This window comes from Sinohyriopsis cumingii, chromosome 9 (assembly GCF_028554795.1).
Source record: "Sinohyriopsis cumingii isolate HCF-2022 chromosome 9, ASM2855479v2, whole genome shotgun sequence".
Classification (NCBI taxonomy): Eukaryota; Metazoa; Mollusca; class Bivalvia; order Unionida; family Unionidae; genus Sinohyriopsis; species Sinohyriopsis cumingii.
This window is the reverse complement of record NC_142969.1, coordinates 23,816,306-23,836,529: the sequence shown is the minus strand read 5'-3', so window position 1 is coordinate 23,836,529 and position 20,224 is coordinate 23,816,306. Positions and strand designations below refer to the sequence as shown.

Below are 20,224 nucleotides of genomic sequence, written 5' to 3'. Positions count from 1 at the left end.
AAAAAAGATGAGACATCTATTTCTTACAAACAAACGTCAATTGAAACGAAATAAAATGTAATTCACTATGTTTATCATTTAGTACTGGAACTCATAGTTTGAAATATCATGTTTGTAATACTTGTTTAGGACGTCATTTAATCCACAATCAGCTATGGATATTGGACAAGTCGTACATTTAATAAAACCATTTCACTTAGTCGATTCAATCGATCACTTTATACTCTCTGTCTCACTCTCTCTCTCTTCATCTCACACACACACACAGACACACACATACTTTATTGTCTGGAAACCGTTTTGTATTCAGTTCAGAATCTTAAATCGGCACACTTCAGGTTTTTCTATATAATCTACCTATCCATGTTGCTGTTTCTATCTGTTGAATATGTATGAGAAAGACCATGTTGTGATGTTAAAAATACCTTGCATCTTTGCATATAAATATTATTTCAAAACATTTTTTTTTAAGAATCTGCTATATAACATACAAAGGGTTATAATTTTAGTGATTTAGTGTTTTACTCCTCAAATTCATTCAGTTCACCGCTCCCAACTGAATATATAAGTAAAATTCTAGACGGTAATTTGACAGAGACTAACTATCGTACAATGAATGAAGTGTTTGAATTATTGACCGATTATTCTATATCCAAGATAAAATTTTGAGCATGTCAATACTACTACTACGACTGCTACTACTACTACTACTACTACTACTACTACTACGCCTACTAATGGTAATTGGAAAATTATAATTCTATGTCATGATTTTCAGGATATAGTTTAAGCGGAGATCTATCTTCATTTGAAGAAAATACAGAAAAGGACAAAATATTGTTTGTTCAATTATTTTATTATCGCACGCAAATTTGTTTTGTTAAATAGCCTTACCGATAGCCGTCGGTAAGGCATTGTCATGGGAAAAAATAACACCTACACTGAATATTGTTAAAACGTCTAATTGCTGATTCCCTTCTCGTATCTCTCTCTCTCTCCGAAAAATACAGTATTTATATGTAAAGTCCATCCGCACTATGTGTTAATAAGCAGTAAAGATACATGTGTTCCCAACGTACTTGAGGACTCACGGTAGTAATTTAGATCCCATAGCAAACCTATGCGAATTTCATGATATTAAAAATTGAAACACTTTACATTTCTGTGAGCTCATGACAGCATATGTGTGGTAAAAGCCTTCTGAACTGCAGCATTTTCTGGATCTGTCAATAAAACCATCTCTCTGGGTTATATTCAGTTACACCTAGGATAAGCTGTCAAAAGATTCAATGTACTAAAATCTTACTTTTCATTCTAAAACAATCATGGCCAGCCTAACTCGTATAAACTCTATTTTATCTTCACTCATTTAAAGACTGGTTCCCATTTGTCCATACAATTAGTACCGTGAATTAATTAGGGTTAGTATATAGCATTCATACTCCATTCGTTTGTAAGTACCCACATACCGATTTTGAAAACGAAAAGCATCAATAATGTCCAAAATGCACAAAACACACTCAATTCATTCATTAATTTATAAGTTCTAACCTGATAGTCGCCAGGTGGTCCTAAACACTATCAATTTGTTATCGTTCAGATTCAAGCCAGAGTATCTTTAGTCAGCCGGTTGCCATATTTGCATGGGTTAATCATTGTTTTCAAGAAAAAGATGTGATGTTGTCTACGATAATCGCAATAATTCAGTAAATTTTGCAGTCAGATCTCTTTTAATGCATGTGTACTAGCATTCCTTCGTTTTAGTTGTTCAATTTATTTTATAAATATTCAAACTATACAGTTACACTATTGGATGCGGACACAGAGTTACTGAAATGGGCTGTTATAGTAATCATGAAATGACAGTGAGCAGTCTGTCTGCTTGTTTACATTTTGTAATTCCGTTTACTTTGACATGCAACTCATCGGAGAGTGCTAGGAACCCCTTTGTGGCAGTCAGGTTAGAAATAATAAATCAATCAATGAAATGACTAAGTTGTTTGCATTGTCATATCCTTGATGCTTTGTATAAAAGCTGTATAGGGATGAAAACAAATGGGAGGGACTGTATTTAAAGCGTGAGGGTTTTATTAGTTTAGTGAGTTATTATCATAGCCTGAATATTTGCAATTAGTGCTGAAGTGATAACCCTTATATATATATATATATATATATATATATATATATATATATATATATATATATATATATATATATATATATATATATATATATATATATATATATATATATATATATGTATGTATATATATATATATATATATATATATATATATATATATATATATATATATATATATATATATATATATATATATATATATATATATATATATATATATATATATATATATATATATATATATATATATATACCACAATGAACACAGACTAACATTCCCATGACACTTGTTATTCTAGATGTGACAGTTTTATTATACCTTGTTAACACACGCTTAATCGTTTCAGGTGTTACCCTACATTATTTCTCATGAGAGTTGATCAAAGTCTACTAATGTCATTTCTGGATCAATGAAAACATAGTTCTTGACTATGTTTCATGCTTACTTTAACTGCGCTCTTCGACCCTGCTGGTGAAGATCAAGTCTGTCACAAGGTCTTCATAGCCATATTCGGAATCATTCATCGACGGGTTCAAACTATCAAAGCTGCTTGTACTGCTTTTACTACTACTGGTATGTCCTAATTAAGCTCCGTCTCTCGTTCTTCCTATAGTATTTATGCTATGTCTGTCTGTATGCATAATTATGTAAATATAAAATCTGAGCATAAATTGCATCTATAGAATGCCCATGCCGAAAAAACGGTGTAAGGTAGATAGCATCTTGTATTACATAGTTGCTTCATTTGTGAATGGTTTCGAATTTGCTTACTGAGCAGACAGAGATAACGTCTGTGAACTTTTGGGCGTTTTTATAGGCATTGAACGTATTTAGCAATAAAGTGCCTGGCCTCAGAGCAACTATAGCAATATCTTCCAACCACCTGCTATGTTCAGATAATTAAATAAGCTCATGTTGTGGCTAAAAGGTGCCATTTAACACCCCTTACCAATATTGTAACGTAAATTCGTAATGTTTTGTTCCAGATATGATATTCAGTCCTTCCAATTTCCAACATGCAGCACATCATTTAATGTGCAGAATAATAAGTTGCAATGCAGTTCCCACGAATGGGTTGCACATTATCAAATTTACCCGAGAAACCTAACCTGTACTCTGAATTAAATTCACATTCACTTCATGTTTTTCATTCACTGAATTCACCAACGTCACGACCAATTAGATTTAAATAAAGCACATTTATCGGCTATGATTTTCATAGCTATTCCATTAGCATTTCTTAAATATTTATGACTGGATACACGATTGCATTGACATATTCTAGATATGACCACTTAGTACGTTGAAATCATTACATTTTGTTTTCAAACCAATCTTGTCAACATTAACACAATAAAAAAATGTATGAGTTCCATAATCAGCTTGTGCAAGTCAGCATAACATTCATTAGATATTGAAAGTCACACGCATTGTTTCCTTTTAATACGTTTTCATTTCAGAATCTTGTTATAAGATTTTTAGCTGAGAAAGTTTATTTCTTATATTTGTTGATTTGAAGATAACGTCTGTAGAGCGCTCATATAAAGACCACGTTTGTATAAGTATTGTTTGATTTAATTTTGATAATATAGGTGAAATCTTGGAGTTGCAAGCATCAAAACAGTACTTTTGAAAGCTTCTCATGTTTTCTACACATCATATTATTCATTAGTGGAAGAGTCATGAAAAAGCCCAGTCCTGCCCCCTTTATGATGGAAAGGGAACTATTTTCAAAATGTGCATTGCCTTTTCCCAACACATCAACCAATTGTTATGCTGATAGAAACATGAAATTTGTCAAAACTATATCTGAGATGTCACTAATGATTTTACAGTTTGAAAAGGGATGGAGCACATATGCTTCATGGACTTCAAAGAGTAACCTAATTGCTGATTGTTCTAATACTAAAATATGAAAGAACGTGAATGTGTTTTGTAATACTGTATTTCTTGATTTCATTACAAAGAATGCAAAGAAACAGTTTCACTATACATTCCTTTTACTTAATGCAACATTTTAAAATTTAAGTTGGCTTTATTCCTGTGTTCCAAGACTTCTACATTCTCCATAATTAAGGCATTTGCACACCCACTACTTCCACTATGCATATCATGCAAAGAAGAGTAAAGGTAAGCATAATTAGGGTATTTTCAAGCCTAACCTCAATGTTTATGTATCGTTTCGTTTATAATAAAAGTCATTCAAAACGTTTCAAATTTGCTATAAGGCAGTGCTCTACAGTATTTCATTTTGCATGATGTTATAATTTTAAAGAAAAAGAGTTTCCAAGGCTTTACTCACTTACTAGTTATTTGAAAAAGGCCTAGTATATAATATATATTGTTGTAGGAACCTGTAATTCCCTTTACTTATTTATATGATTTATATGCTTGATTTGGGAAGTACAGTATACAGCTAGACGTAATTTCAGATATGCGCCTATAAACAGAATGTTAGACCCGCTTGGTAATTTTAGTTCGGGACTTCATCGGGAGATTTGCCAAAAGGAGCCTACAGCGCTTTTTAATTTCATTTATTTGGTAATTAATTTAAGGCACTTTCAAAAGCTGGTATTATCAAGTCATGCACATTTTATATTCGTTATCTTATAACTGTAAAAGATAGTGTACTTTAGATAAGTCCTGGCTGAGTTTTGGAGGACGAGGAATCAGACATTGGATTAGTTAGGTGCTTAGAGCAATAAGTACAATACCTAAATAAATTTCAGCGTTAGTACAATCAAGTAACATAGATGTTTGTCAGCATGCTCTCCATTACGCATGTTGCCAATGCTAACAACTTCACCTTCCACAAATCACGCTGTCAGAAGCTCATAATATATGTCGAGAGGCCCCATAAAGGCCACATAAGTATTATTATTGTATGATTTAATTTTGGTTTTCTATCTGAAGCATTCAAAACGCATTTGGAAGATAGTCCTTGTGAAAAATTCTTATATTTTTGTCTCCATAGAAGAAAGTATTCACTTGAGGCAAAGTCCCATATAAGCTCCCCCTCTCTTAACACGGAGAAAATGGAGCAATTTTACAAATGCACTTTGCATTTTGTTAACATAGCAACCACTGTAATGCTGAAAGACACCCTTGCCACAATTTTTCCTGAGACCTCATTAATAAATTTTAGATTTTACAACATAATGGAATATATAAGGTTCATGGAGGTCAAAGGTCAAAGAAAGAGTCAAATGTTTGCATATCATTTTAGTATAAAACATGGAAGAGATCAAATTTGTTTCTTCATCGTATATTGTTTGATTTCATTGTACAAGAAACATTATAACTATCATATTCATTTCATTAAATGAAACAGCGCTAAGCTGACTTCACTTATGTATTCGAAGACTTCTAATTTTTCCACAATTAAGGTCATTGCAAAAGCAATGTTTCCACAATACATATTGTGTAAACAAGAGAACAAAGGCTTAATTAGCCTATTTTTGATCAAAACATCTTTGCTAATGTATCATTTTATTGAGAACATCATAAATGATGATTTGGAAAAAAGAAAATTAGTTACACAAATATTTATATTTGATTTAAGGTTTTGCTCAACAGTTTCGTGTTTTGCTTAGGTTTATTTTTTGAAAGAAACAATTATCTAGAATTACTAGTTATAATGGGTTTTTGAAGAAAGAAAACACACACACACACACACACACACACACACACATATATATATATATATATATATATATATATATATATATATATATATATATATATATATATATATATATATATATATATATATTTGTTGTAAGAACCTTAATCCACTAATTTTGGTGTATAATTATATGCTTAATTTTGCTCGTTGAAAATACAGTTTGCCCTTAATTCAGATGTGCACCTATCAAAAACAGCAAGCTACACTTGGTCATTTGCACTTTCTGGACTTCAGAGGAAACTTGTATCATTTGCACTTTCTGGACCTCAGAGGAAACTTGTATAAAAAGAGTCGATAACTTGTATAGTTTATATCCTTGGTAATTCATTCAATGCGCTTTTCAGCTAGTATTGTATATTCTGGCAAATTTTATTTTCCTTACTTTAATAACTGCAAAATATACTGTACTTTAAACTAATTATGGCTGATTGTTCCAGCACATGGAAGCTGTTATTTTGATTAGTTTTATGCTTAAAGCAGGCATAATTTCCACAAGTACAATAGCCAAAGACGTTTCAGCCACAGTACATGAACATAACATAGAAGTTTGCCAACATTCTTTTTAATATGCATGCTACATATGCATGCAACTTCATCTTACACAAGTCTCTCTCTCTCTCTCTCTCTCTCTCTCTCTCTCTCTATCTCTCTCTCACACACACACACACACACACACAAAAATTCACAATACCTTCACAAAGCCCATATAAAGACCATGTATGTGTTATTATTATTGTATGATTTAATTATGATCGTATAGCGGAAACACTGAAATCACAAGCATCAACACAGGACACAGTCCTTTTGAATAATCCTCATGTTGTATTTCTCCACAGAATAGTATTCCTTTGTCGCAGAGTCTCAAACAAGCCGTCCCGTTATGATGAAAATGGAGCTATTTTAAAAATGTACATTGCAATTTCTCCACGTAACAACATTGTTATGTTAAAAGACAGGAACATGAAACTTTCCACAATTATTCCTTAGTTGTCGCTACTAATTTTACAGTTTGAAAAGGAATGGAACAGGTATCGTTCGTGGAGATCAAGTTCAAAGGGTAAAATGTTCGCTTATTCTTCTGACACAATAATACCTGCTTTTTCATCTTCGATTCTTAATTTCATTATAAATGACTGAAAAGCAACATCTTTACTATATAGTTTTTCACTTGATACAACAGTTTTAATTTTACGTTGACTTCACCTCTGTGTTCAATGACTTCTTATTTCCCCATAATTAAGTTCACTGCACACACAATACCAACATAAGGCATATTACGTAAGCAAGAGCTAAGTTAACATAAGAATATGAAGAACGTTAATATACCATTGCGTTGAGAATGTTATAAATGATGATACGATCATAAATTATAACTGCAGAAATATTTTTATATGTCGTGAAGGCCTCATTTTACTTGAATAGTTGAAAAATTGAAGTCGCATGCTTCAAAAGAGTCCTTTTCAATAATTATCATGTTGCTTTCCACATAATATTAGTACAAGTTCTCTCACAAGCGCAGACCCTCCATGACACAAATCATTAAAGCGTTTCCTGTATAATTAGATAGATTACAATCTCAGTCACATTGAGGCTTTGTTCAACATGTTCTTGTAAAGTAGTTTACTATAGACCCACCTCAGATATGAATGAATGAATGGTGTTAAAACTTGTAGATACAAATCTGCATTAGGGTAGTTTGACACCGGGCGAAAATGTGAGAGTACTTTCTAAACCGGATGACCTGGTAGTCTGCGCTTTGCAGATCAATGAGTTCGCCAATATGAGTAATAATGTGAGAAAGCTTCAATGTAGCTTCACGTGGGTGAGTGGTTCTTTCCGGGAATTTCAGAGTTTCTCCATACACAATATACTGGCCGCAATGACTAGCCCATCATGTGCTAAAAATTCGTAGTTAACCCAGAAAAACTAACCATATAGATATATAAATTAGTTTCTGTTGCTAATATAATTAATTGTTTCCATTTATGCATTATATTTCATTTTGTCTTTGATTCCTTTACCAAATTTGTGTTCCGTCTGTCTATTTGTTTCCATTTATTCTTCTGTCGTCGTTTGTTTTCTTACTTTGTGTATCCTGATATTTGTTCTATTTTCGCACTTTTGACATCTTTTCCTTACCTTTTTCTTTTATAAGTATTGATTTCTTTACTATGATATGTTTGGACAAAGAGCTTTTACGGTAAATAGACCAAATGTCACGGTGTCATTACATAATCACATTTAATAATACTACAATACTGAAACAAGAAACTAATTATGACTTTTCTTTATTACTGGATCGACTACAATCTGCCACTGCTTTAGTTCTACATGGTCGTGTGAAGAAATTTTAGCTAAAAGTATCTGAATCTTTAATATAATTTTGAAATTTATTAACGCACAATATGCCATTATGTAACTGTTAAAATGTTAAAAACATTTTAGTTTGGGCGTGCAGGGTGGTATCAACTTATTTTTCTTTTCTTTTCTTCTTCTAACAATTAGTGCAGCAAAGGTCATATAAGCAGAGTTGATGTTGGCAAACCATGGGGTTTAAGGAAAACAAGAAAGATACAGAAATGTGTGTTGGCATCCATTAGTCTTGAGAGACGATGCCAGTCTTGTGTTTCAAAGTTAGCCGATCTAACTCCAATAACCACTGACTTTGCCGACAGACTGAATACCAATTATTGTATTTGACGTAAATAAATTGCTTTAAAAACACGTGATGAGATCATCACATAACAAGGATAGTATTGGAAATACGTCAGTTTAAATTACAATTTCACGTTCACATACAAATATTAGCAAATTTCTGTTTTACACACGGTACCACTTAAGCCAGTATCAAACTTCGCTTTGGATCTTTCATAGCACGCCCAAATCCACACTACTTTGGTTTATACCGGATGTTTAAACGACTGTTTTTTTATAATTAGTACATAAAACCTGATATATCGATTGATAAGCAAGTTGTCTGGGCAATATCGATCGCTGTCTCATGCAATCTCAAAATATGTGCTTGCATATGTTGTATATATCCATAACAATGCAAGTAGTGATAATACCGGTAGGCTCTTATAGGACTCTTTGGGTCACTGATATACATCATAAAATCTATACCCCCCTTTGACTGGTGATTTTCCGGAATTATTAAATGCTGACATGCACGGATCGCATGTGGCCCAAATTAAATCATGCCGTAGAGGCTGTCAAATGTACCAGAGACCCAAATGGGACAAAAAAGCAAATCACCACTGCTGTTTGACACGAACGTGAACAATTGTAAATGAGTAAATATATACTGTATAGGAAAGTGTCCTTCCGAGTAATACTGCATGACCTAGTAATGTAGTAGTATCCTTTTTTTACATACTCATTTTGATATTTTACTTAAACCTTAATTATAAAAAGTACACTACCAGAAACAAAATAACTGAATTTTTATTTTTATTCCAAAAAAATAAGTACACATCCGAAGATTCATCAATACACAGTAAAAACATCAATGAAAACATAGCACCGCTCAGCGACCTTTGAACGCGGTCGCGCGCTTCAATTTAGTTTTAAAAATATTTTCGTTTTGGTTTACTTAAAATTGAAATTTAGAGTCATATTGTGAATGAATACGCATCGAAACAACTTTTCCATTTAGTCTGGAATGAATGGATATTGCTGATCCAACTGAATTCCGCTTGTGATGGACTGGACCTATAGGGTCAATTTCGTACAAAGTTCATGTGATTTGAGCAGTTGACTCAACTGTACCTGTGTTTCGGTTCTGTCAGTGATTATTTAGAATAATATTGTGGGGAAAACATGATTTTATTGCTTGAAATTATCAAAAAAATACATTGTGAAGAAACGCATGATGCATAGATGTAAGTATATTTATTGTTATTTGTATTGTCAGCTATTGTAGACGTACTTTTATGCCCTGTCTCATGCATGTTCTTTGTTTAAGGGACCCCAGCTATGACCTGTATGGTTTCGTTTACTTTCCTAACATTTTATCAAATAATTAAACTTGGAAATTGCAAAGCAGCCAGAGAGTGACGGTCAATTTAACCAGTTGAAACAAGACTTCTTCCGCGTTGTGGTTTATTGGCTCTAATGCCATTAGTTTCATCCAGAACCATCAGTTGCAATTTTTCTCGAATTTAGGTTTTCGACGGATTTGTAAAATGGTTATTATCTGATAGACATGTGATAGCACTTGGCCTCATTATGCTTTAGTAGGCTATTTCTATTATATTTGCAAACTGTTCCGAATGGTTCTCTTAATAATTGTTTAAATGATCAGAGTGGTATTTTAAATATCACGTCTATATTTTGTCTTGACTGAAAGATTCATTTGCGAGTCAGTATACTCGTTCACATCGTCAGCTTTATATTTCTACTTTCAAAAGGACGAAACAGCTTGTTCAGTTCATCCACTAACAAATCTCATGAGTCATAACTAAAGCGACTTCCACATGAGCGTACATCGTATTTTACAAACTCGTTCCTAATTCCCGCTACTATTTAAGACACACGTGTCGTGCAGTATGAAGCCATGTTGCATGGACAAATATTGTACGATACTGACAATGCAAAACTAACGAAGAAATATATATATATATATATATATATATATATATATATATATATATATATATATATATATATATATATATATATATATATATATATATATATATAAAGAATACAAATCAAATAACAATCCTTTGAAGTGGTTTTGGACAGCACTTTTGCCTGCTGGTATCCGTCCCTATACCAATGCGATTTAAGCCCCTGTGTATTCGATTTCATCGATCACCTTAGCTAGAGTAATTAGAAGTGAACGACGACATCAGCCTTGGCGAGTTGATAGGCGTTTAATATATCACACAGATCGTTGCTGCATACCATGTACACCTCTAACGTTTGTATCATGTCTTTCGAACTTGATAGTGTGTTAAATCACACGGTGTTTAAAAGTATTCATAACACATTGACATATACAATTTGATAAAACCGACACCTTATTAAAGCCATCTGAAAATAACTTTGCCTGTGCTGTTAAGGTCTTTGGTAGCGAAACTGTTGGGAATGCTCGTTGTATCGTCAAAGAAATGACAGAACTCGTGCCAATCCAGGTGCATGCAATGTGCACATTCATTCAATGAACATCAGTAAAACGGAAGCAGACAACCATATATGCGCTGTCAAGAATTATTTTTGGATAGGGCTGCAAAGCTGAGTGAAGTAAAAATATAGAGATTGTGCGCCTTTAGCATCCCGTCATAAATACCGCATTAAAAAGGCGGCGTTCTTGTTGGTCTAATAACATTTGCAATCTGTCATCCTGGGAAATACAATGTTGAACTTGGTCTATTTCATCCAGCGGGTCAAGAGATGCAGCAATAGCTACGTCATTCAACTTCCGTATGAGCTATTAAAATGTTGTTCTCCAAGAAGTGTACACTATCATTAAGTATGACTCTGTTACTTGGTATCAGAGGGCGCCGACATCGATGCCGATCTTGAAAGGCTGCCCCGTAGCAAGTATCCCGGGAAAAAATCAACTGTGTTATAACTACTGCTGACCAGACATAGGGATAACAATCAACTAGATGCCGAGAGCGGACCAAACGCTCTACCGGCCCTAATAAACCATGTAGATGGTGTCTGCTTTCAAGACTACCTGACATATTTTCATATCAATGATTTCACCGGCAAAACGGTGACGTAGACATTGTCCATGACCAAAGCAAGATTCAGTGCTAAAAAGTGGTCTTGCTCGTAATACTGGTTCTGCATTAACACATGCATATATATTAGCTCTGCGAAAAACACTTACTCATCTTAGTGTTTTTTTCTTTTCTCGACATTACCATTCTTTTCGGCATATTTAAAAGTGCAGACAATATGAGCTATGGATATTTGTAATGTACGACCAAAGCATGGATGTGACCATGATACAACTGAAAAGAGACCCATAAATCAATTTGAAACCAGAGCTGGAGAGAAAGAAGTATCCAGCTAAGGAATAACTCTATATTTGGTAAGACCATAGAAAACACGTGGGTAGATACCTTGATTGCCAACGAGGCATTTTAGTAAAAAATCTATTGTGACATTATTTTTGTCATTCTGTTATTGATCTCGTAAGTACGCACTGTGGAAATGGTCTCTTTAAGAACCCCAGGTAATATTATCTCATTTTACTGTGGATGGCAATTTGTTTACCCGTTTTTTCTCCCTTGAGATGGATGGTAGCGCTTTTCATTATAAAAAAACAAAAGTTTTGTTTCAAATAGACAAAATTATTTGTGTAAATTAACCTTTACATCTGTGTAGGTGTTTAAACTTTCTTTGCGGAGCTTAACATGTTTTGAATTTATTGTTCAAGACAATGAATTGACGGTCTGATAATTAGAATTTGGCGTGGTCATAGGCCTTCTGCAAAGCAACACATTAAAACGTTTATATGTAGGTATTATATTTGTGGATAGCCTATTAATGAGCTACATCTAACTGACATTGTGTAGTGTTCTTATACTTATCAATAATGCAGTTTTGTAATCAATTAACAACCTAACTCAAATTCTAAAACGTGTAACGGCCTTTTTCTCAGCACTGACCTTGTCATATAGTAAATTAAGCAGCAATGTCTTATTGAAATATGTAATGACTATAAGCTCGCCAAAGGCTTTATCAAACTCTATCCATTCCTTTTACTAAACTAGTTTTAGTGTCCTTTATATTATATTTATACCACTACTTTGATAAATCCAATGATCATCTCCAACTCGCACGACGCATCTTGAGTATGGCATTTTTTTGGCTACCTTTTCTGTTCTGTAATTCATGAATGGCATACTATCATTTTTTCCAAATCATGAATATGATATTCCTAATTTGAATGGAGACGAATAATAGGACCTGGCAAACAATTGCATCATACACGTAGCGTCCAGTCTTTCGGTCTCGTCTCCAGTCTCTCACCTTTCCACGTGTCTTCCGCGTCATCACCGCTAAGAACAGCTATTAAAATTTGCAACAAAGTCCTCAAAAAGATCGTTGTCACTTATATCAGCGTCGCTCATGTCTACCAATGAGTATTTCTGTCACAATTTAACAATGTTTTATCAAAGTATTGCATACGTTGTTTTCTCCGCCAAGGTGACTAATATAACGTCTGTTTTCAGCTAGTTCCACGGAGTGTCTGTTGGTCTAATAACCTAACTTACTCTCCACTCTAAATCCAGAAGGTTAACTGTCTATATTAAGGGGTTACCAAATGCCAAACACCTCGACGGAGAACAGCCACCAACCGACACCTCCGAGGTTTACAACAGGTCATCAACCAGTTTATGCCAGCTGCGACGAAATAAGCATTTAACATTCACTGATGTTTCATACGTTTTCGCTGACTAGTGTTTATTAATTGACTACAAATTAAAGATTGCCTGCTACCAATAAATGTGTTAATGAACGGCCTTGTATCATACTGTTTTTAGTGCATTTTTTTGCTCAGGGTGTATTGGGTATAGTGGTTGGTGGCTGCAGGCACGCCAATGTATGCATTTACCAGCAGACTTGTATTCAACACTCCATAGTAAGAATTTAAAACAATCTAATCTATATTATAATAAGCTTCATGATATTAAACGTTTTGTTTCGTATGTCATCAATCAGATATTACACATGTGTCGGCTAATTTGCTTTCAGCGTGGATTCTAGGTGTAATTAACTGAGACTTGACATTACGTACACAATCTATTTATAGTGGAGTAATTTTACGCAATCATGTATTTGTTGAATAACATCTATTACATTTTGTTGCTACATTAAATTATAATTTTTCTAGTTTTTCAATAAATGTCATTTTTGTTGGAATACTACTCTACAAAATCTGATGCCAACTATATTTATCTCTGTGTGATTGAACTACATGTGAAGAAACACTAGTCTGAAGATAGAATAAGACATTTGGGCTACCGGAAATAGTTTCAGTTTTTTTAAGCTTTTTATTATCCACCTAGAAACACGTGATTTGAACGTACTATTTCTGGCAGTTTAGCAAATACTGTTTAACGATGTACATACCATAACAGCTATCCATATCAATTATAATACTAATTTGAAAACAAAAATAACACATTCATGTGGGTTTGGAAGGATTCGTGAAAACCACTCTTTTCAATTAAAACAGTACTGTTTTTAAGAATTAGCTGCCAGAGGCAAAGCTCAGTACTAAATTGCTCTTGCTTTAAAACATATGGCTATTTCATCTGATATTACTGTACGAAATAAATTCAGAGAAATACTTAAATGGATAGATAGCAGAAACATTTTATAGAAAGACCTGATTTTTAATCAGAACGTTCAGGGCTAATACATTCATTACATTTGCACATGTAACCTACAAATGACAAAATGTTAGGCTTACCAAGTGATTAAAAGACAGGCAGCGGTGGATTAAGGGGTAGATGTGATATGATGGATGCATGATATATTAGAATCCTCTTGCCACGATGATGATGTACAAGAAAGGAAGCAAATATGAAACGAGCTGTATATTAAAGATCTGAATTGGAATATTATATAAAAATTCAATACTAATAATTAAATCCTTAAATATTACATTTGATAGTTTTTCACGAATCTCCCAAATCTTCAAATTGAATTGAATACATGTATTATATCTGACTGCACGAAAATTCATCGAGTGTGTCTGAGTTTGAATGTTAATATTTCGCTTACATCAAAACGTCCTATTTCATGTTTGATATCAATATTATTTACCTATAGTCACTTTTTGTCAAGACCTAATCACTATCTATCACCTCTGGTTTTTATTTTGTCCAAGATAACCATACAGGAAAGGGAAGAGATCATACCTCAGGACCATGGGATCAGTGCTAAGCTCCAGAGAATATAATACAGGCGGGATATCGAAGATGATCACGAGCAGGAGCACGAAGTACAAGCTTCAATCACAAAAAGCGGCTGCTTCTGTTGTAGGCATATTAATAAATACAATCTGGAATATTCTTTGTACTTAAAATATATTAATATAATTAGAATATAAAAGAGGCTTGAAATCTAGGTTTTAAAAAAAAATACTGCAAAGATTAAGCTGTATGGATTTATTGATATTAAAGCATTAAAGGATCTAATACTAATTTGTTGCATTGTGATCAGATTTGTAGTCATTAGAGTGCAGTTCAACTAAAATATGGCTCAATATATATTTTTACTAAATTAAACGTTAAACCAAACATTGAATTCCAGTTACATTTCCTTTTACCGTTTTTGGTGCATGATGACTTAAGGTAACAACAATTTCTGACTGGAATAGAGTAAAGACGACGATCCTATGATTGTTGTATCTATACTGGAAAAAAAGTTAAATCGTGTTTTATTTCGGAGCTGAAACTTAAAAGCTTCAAATATCATTTTAGGTTTCGTATCAGGAAGGTCTTACAGATAGGCAAATTGTGTGTTGTTTTCAGAAAAGAAAAATAGTACAGTGCATACAATCGCTATAAGCATAAGCAACACTAATACGGTTATTTTCTTTACAATGTACATAAGAATACTATTTTTAAGCGTCTGGTATAGTTTAAACATTATATTCATCCTAGAGCGTTGTTTGTAAATGTGTTTAGCTTTCTTACAAATTTTATTTTCGCTACTAAATTAAATATTGATGAAATATGTTGTGGCATTACTCTATCCGGTTTGTCAATTTGCTGTATGGCAATAATTTATCTGAACAGTATTAACTTACTTTAATGCAGATTATTTTAAATGATTTTTTAATCAAAAACAGATAAATATAATCTAATTTAACAAAAAATATTCTTGCATGAATGGTTTTAAAGTTTTTTTTATTATGCCAGTCAAAAAATCAAATATGGCTGTAGATAAGCTGTAGATAGTAAAATATCCAAATCCACTCAATAACCTGTTCTGAATATTGCTTAAAAGTGTGTGAATAAATTTGACCGAGGATGTAATTGTTTCGATACCTTTTACGTATACAACCGATGGCATTCTGCCATCAAATCTCGTTTCTTTTACTATTGGTGGGACGACATTTACATAATTTTCTGACATTTTTTGATCCACATGAACACAGAGAATCCTTGCCTAGTGGCCTTGCAGTATAAAGAAAATAATTCTGATATGCGATCGCGTATAGATGAAGATACGAAAGCTAAAAAATCTTTACGAAACAGTTTTTATAATATATGCAGAAAATAGCGTTAAAACTGTTTCAACATAAACCTATCCAGATTTAATGCTAACTGCTATTGCATTTGTACATAAATCAGACGTCAAAATGTAGTAGAATGACTAACAAAAGAGTTTTGTGATGAGTCAACATACTAATACACACACTATTATTATATCATATGTTTATAAAATGCTTCACTTTTTGTTTTTGCATTTAACTCAAATGTACACCGTGATGGCCTCCCGTTTTTGTATAGTGGAATCACAATGAATTTGAAACGAACGTTGGGATTACATCCCATATTACTGCATAAGCCTAGCTAATCTTCTCTGAAAATGTTTCTCTTTACGCTTGTCTTTTGCATGAGAAGTTATTGAATGCATTTTCATGCTTTCATGAAGGAGTGTTTTACGCAAAATTTCCCTCTTCTTGAAATTTGCAAACATTTCCGACAAACTTACCAAACGTTTCACCAAGATGCGAAATTGTTTTCAGTAGATACAAATAGGGTAAGATAAGATAAAGATTAAGGATTTGCGTGCCTCATTGGCAGTGGTATGGTTTCAGTAACTAGATGCTTTCATTCGGAATTGTTTTCACAATCCAAATTTGTTATGAATCACAGATATGTTGCTGCTTGTCAGGAAGTATTAGTATGCCATTCTATTTTCATTTTCAAATACGTAGTTTTATATGTCATAAACGTATGTGCCATCATGAAACATTTATTATTCATTTTTCATTGACTAATTTGAATTGTGTTCTCTTTAAAGAATGAAGCCTGGTGGAAATGGATCAAAGAAAACATCAACATGAGAAAATGTATATATTATATGCCGTCGGACGATGAAAATAACAAAGAGTAAGATCTTTCTATTCATTTGCATTGTGTTACAATATTTTACTAAACACTCAATTTATCGTATTTGGCTGATCATGCATTTAATATGAATTCAGCCTCCATTTCAGTATCACATACTAAGACCAGTTACTATAAAGTTTGTGCTGACATCATTAATACAACCTTAGTACATACAATCAACTGGATACATTTTAACTTGTTTTGAATTTCATTCAAATTGTACATTGGACAATTAAAAATACACAATCGTTAAAAAAACAAGGAGGCGTGATGATCCAAATTGTACATTGGACAGGTAAAAATACACAATCGTTTAAAAAAACAAGGAGGCGTGATGATCTTTACTTATCCATATGGCTTATCAGTCGTGCTGTCTCTGCCTATCAGAGACAATCGTGCAACATAGAACTACGAAGGCACAACACAAACTAAACAAAACAAACATGTTAAACATAATATTCAAGCTGCAAGTAGTGTTCCACGACATGATAATCCAAGATCATATTGTTTGAACTGAGAGGTATTTTTCCAGCCTTTTCAAAACATGGCATTGATCTTGTTGAGACATACAAAAAAACAACCAAGAATGCTATGATATCATCGTCTCATTAGAGATGCATCTGAATATTCTGTTATCAAATCGAACGAAGCACTAAACCATATTTGCGAACACATAATCCGTAATTTTGCTTTGTTGTTGTTATTGTGGGGTTTAAAGGCATTTTTCAGTACACGATAGGCTATATATGACGTCCTATATAACTAATGGGGAAAGAGCCGGGAAAACCTCGGAAAAATCACCGACCTACGGAAAGCTACTGGCAAGCTTTCTCACATATTCATATTGAGCAAGCCTGAAACTGGAACCCAGGTACTATAAATTTTCACATGTACTTAAAATATCATATGTTCACAAAATTAGGTGAAGAATAGAAGCGATGAAGACAAATCATAATGAATATCTGAGAATTTAACGAAAAATAGTAAAACAATTGCTGAAATAAGTGAATTTAATGCTACTGAACCAAAAGAAAGGAATTATGCATGTATTACAAGTGCAAATGAAACACAGAGTTCGTAAAAAGTACCCATTTATTGGTAATGCATACAACTTCATTTAAAAAGGAGGTATGTACATCTACAACTACTTGATCATTTCACATTTAATATCACTGCAAACCGTACACATGCCTAGTATTCATAACTTTTTAACGTGCGCCAGACCATTGATGGTATTTATTTAATTAATTGATTGACAAATTTCAAGGAAATCAGGAATTTATCGGAGAAAAATGGTTAGCTTAAGCAAATATTTTTGTCTGATTTTATAAAGCTTTCTACTTACATATGTTCAAAAACGATTAGTCGGATCGAATATGATTATTAAAAAAACACTCCGCAAGAATGACATTTGGAAAATTATTACTTCTCATGATTGAACATTGCTGTTCGCCTTCAATCATTGATAAAGAGAGGATTTAAATGTACAATATACAACAGGACTTTATTGGGAACATGGATCTAAACCAGCATATAATAGTAGATGAGAGTCTATTTTTATCACACGATCTGTTACATTATAGTACAGTTCTTTTGAGAGTGACACTTACATATGAGCTTAATGTTATAAATGCATATTGTGCAATGCATACAGTATTCTTGCACACGGATGAAAATCTCTAAATATGTTTTATGATCAAAGTTGACTTCAAAACACATGGAAAACATCGCCATTCAAGTTGTCCAGAAGGACTACAACAATTTGAAATCCCATGTGGTTGAGCGCAATGTCTCAAATACATTTATTTATTCATGTGGCATTGGTAAGTAATTCGAAATGGCCATATTAGCTAGGGTTGCGTTATTACACGTGCAGCTGCCTCTTTTTAAACATACTCTTTTATCTGGAAATATTCTGTACAGAATGTCAAAATGACTATGCAGCCGACCATAACTCAACAAGCGCGAATAAGCATCTAAAATGTACACAGATGTACTAAATATTAGTAATAGTCATTTGATGTACTCTCAGTTGTATTTTCTAAGTGACGAGGTAAACCTAACAAGCACACAGCGTTTGCGAATGCACAAGTGTACGCAGTGCATGAACAAGAAAGACTTCAACATATTGGCCTTTCCGCCGAGTTTACAACGACAGAGTCGAATAAATCAATTGTCGCCCTCCACCACCTCGGAGTAAATAATCAACTTCAAGTGGTGGAGCAACCACAAACGAGCAAAAATACAAAATTTCTCAAGGCGTTTCAACATATGCGACCCAAAGAACGACAGGTGCGGTTAATGAATCCAGGTTAATAATCCTGGTTTCCCACTTGCGGGGGACCATCGCCTGAGAGTCTGTGGCTCCGAAACCATTCGGGATATATGCTTGATTGACTATTTCATAGCTACTAAATCGAGATTAGTTAATTGACATTTGGTTTATTGCAAGTTGTACCGGGTAATTTAAGACCTCTGCTTGAGGCTATATATAGAATCGTCCAGGGTATTCGATGAGCTTTTCGTATGTTTGAGACCCTATGCGGCCTCCAGAAAAGTCGCCGATGCTTTACTAAACGCCTTCATAAAGTCATCCCGGCTGCATTTCCAATTGCTACTAATGCAGCCAAGTTTGGAACCACAGAAGCCTCAGTCACCAATAACGCTGCAACTGACTAAAGAAATGTAATGATTCTACCTTTTTTGTATTAGTTTCATGGCGGCCTGGACAACTGTGATGTCATTAATGCGATCTCGCACTCGTACATATTGCACTTGTAGTGTTGCAAGCTGCTTTGGGCCAAGGCCAACCACAAATTAATGATAAAACCCCATTTGTATTCATGCTTTTTTAGTTACAACATAAATAAATACGGAACTTCCATATCACAATTAATACCCCACTTCGACTACTTCCGCCCTCCAACAACAGTATATTAACAGATACACGTACATTTATACATCTGCATAGGAGCATGAGTAGGCAATACAACCACTGGTCACCTCAGTTGCACATGCATGAAGTGCATATTGATCATAGATTGTTTAGGTCTAGGTGTTCTAGCAAAAAGTAATAAATCGGGTACAAATGAATGAAGTCTTCTTGGAAAAACGATGTCAACGCTTTGGCAAGGCCCATGAACGACACCAACTTGCGATATACACGTACGATTTGGTTGCTTGTAAAATGTTCCAGTAAAATGCCTTTGAATGGCTCGTGATAAAAGTGTAATCGTAGAGAAACTTCAGATACTCCTAATTTTTCAAATTTCATTTGCGTAACTGTCTGCCCACTGCGCGCT

At 33.7% G+C, this 20,224-nt stretch overlaps 1 protein-coding gene across 1 annotated transcript in view; it reads left to right on the top strand.

The window, feature by feature from the left end:
* Positions 1–2,506: 2,506 nt before the first annotated feature.
* The window catches only part of LOC149791401 (transient receptor potential cation channel subfamily M member-like 2), a 48,286-nt gene continuing 30,568 nt past the window's right edge, over positions 2,507–20,224 (top strand). Inside the window, exons 1-3 of the mRNA XM_089969193.1 lie at positions 2,507–2,717; positions 14,687–14,837; positions 16,834–16,922. Coding sequence (XP_089825319.1) covers positions 14,727–14,837; positions 16,834–16,922 — 200 coding nt within the window. The 5' untranslated portion in view covers positions 2,507–2,717; positions 14,687–14,726. The remainder of the gene's footprint in view (positions 2,718–14,686; positions 14,838–16,833; positions 16,923–20,224) is intronic.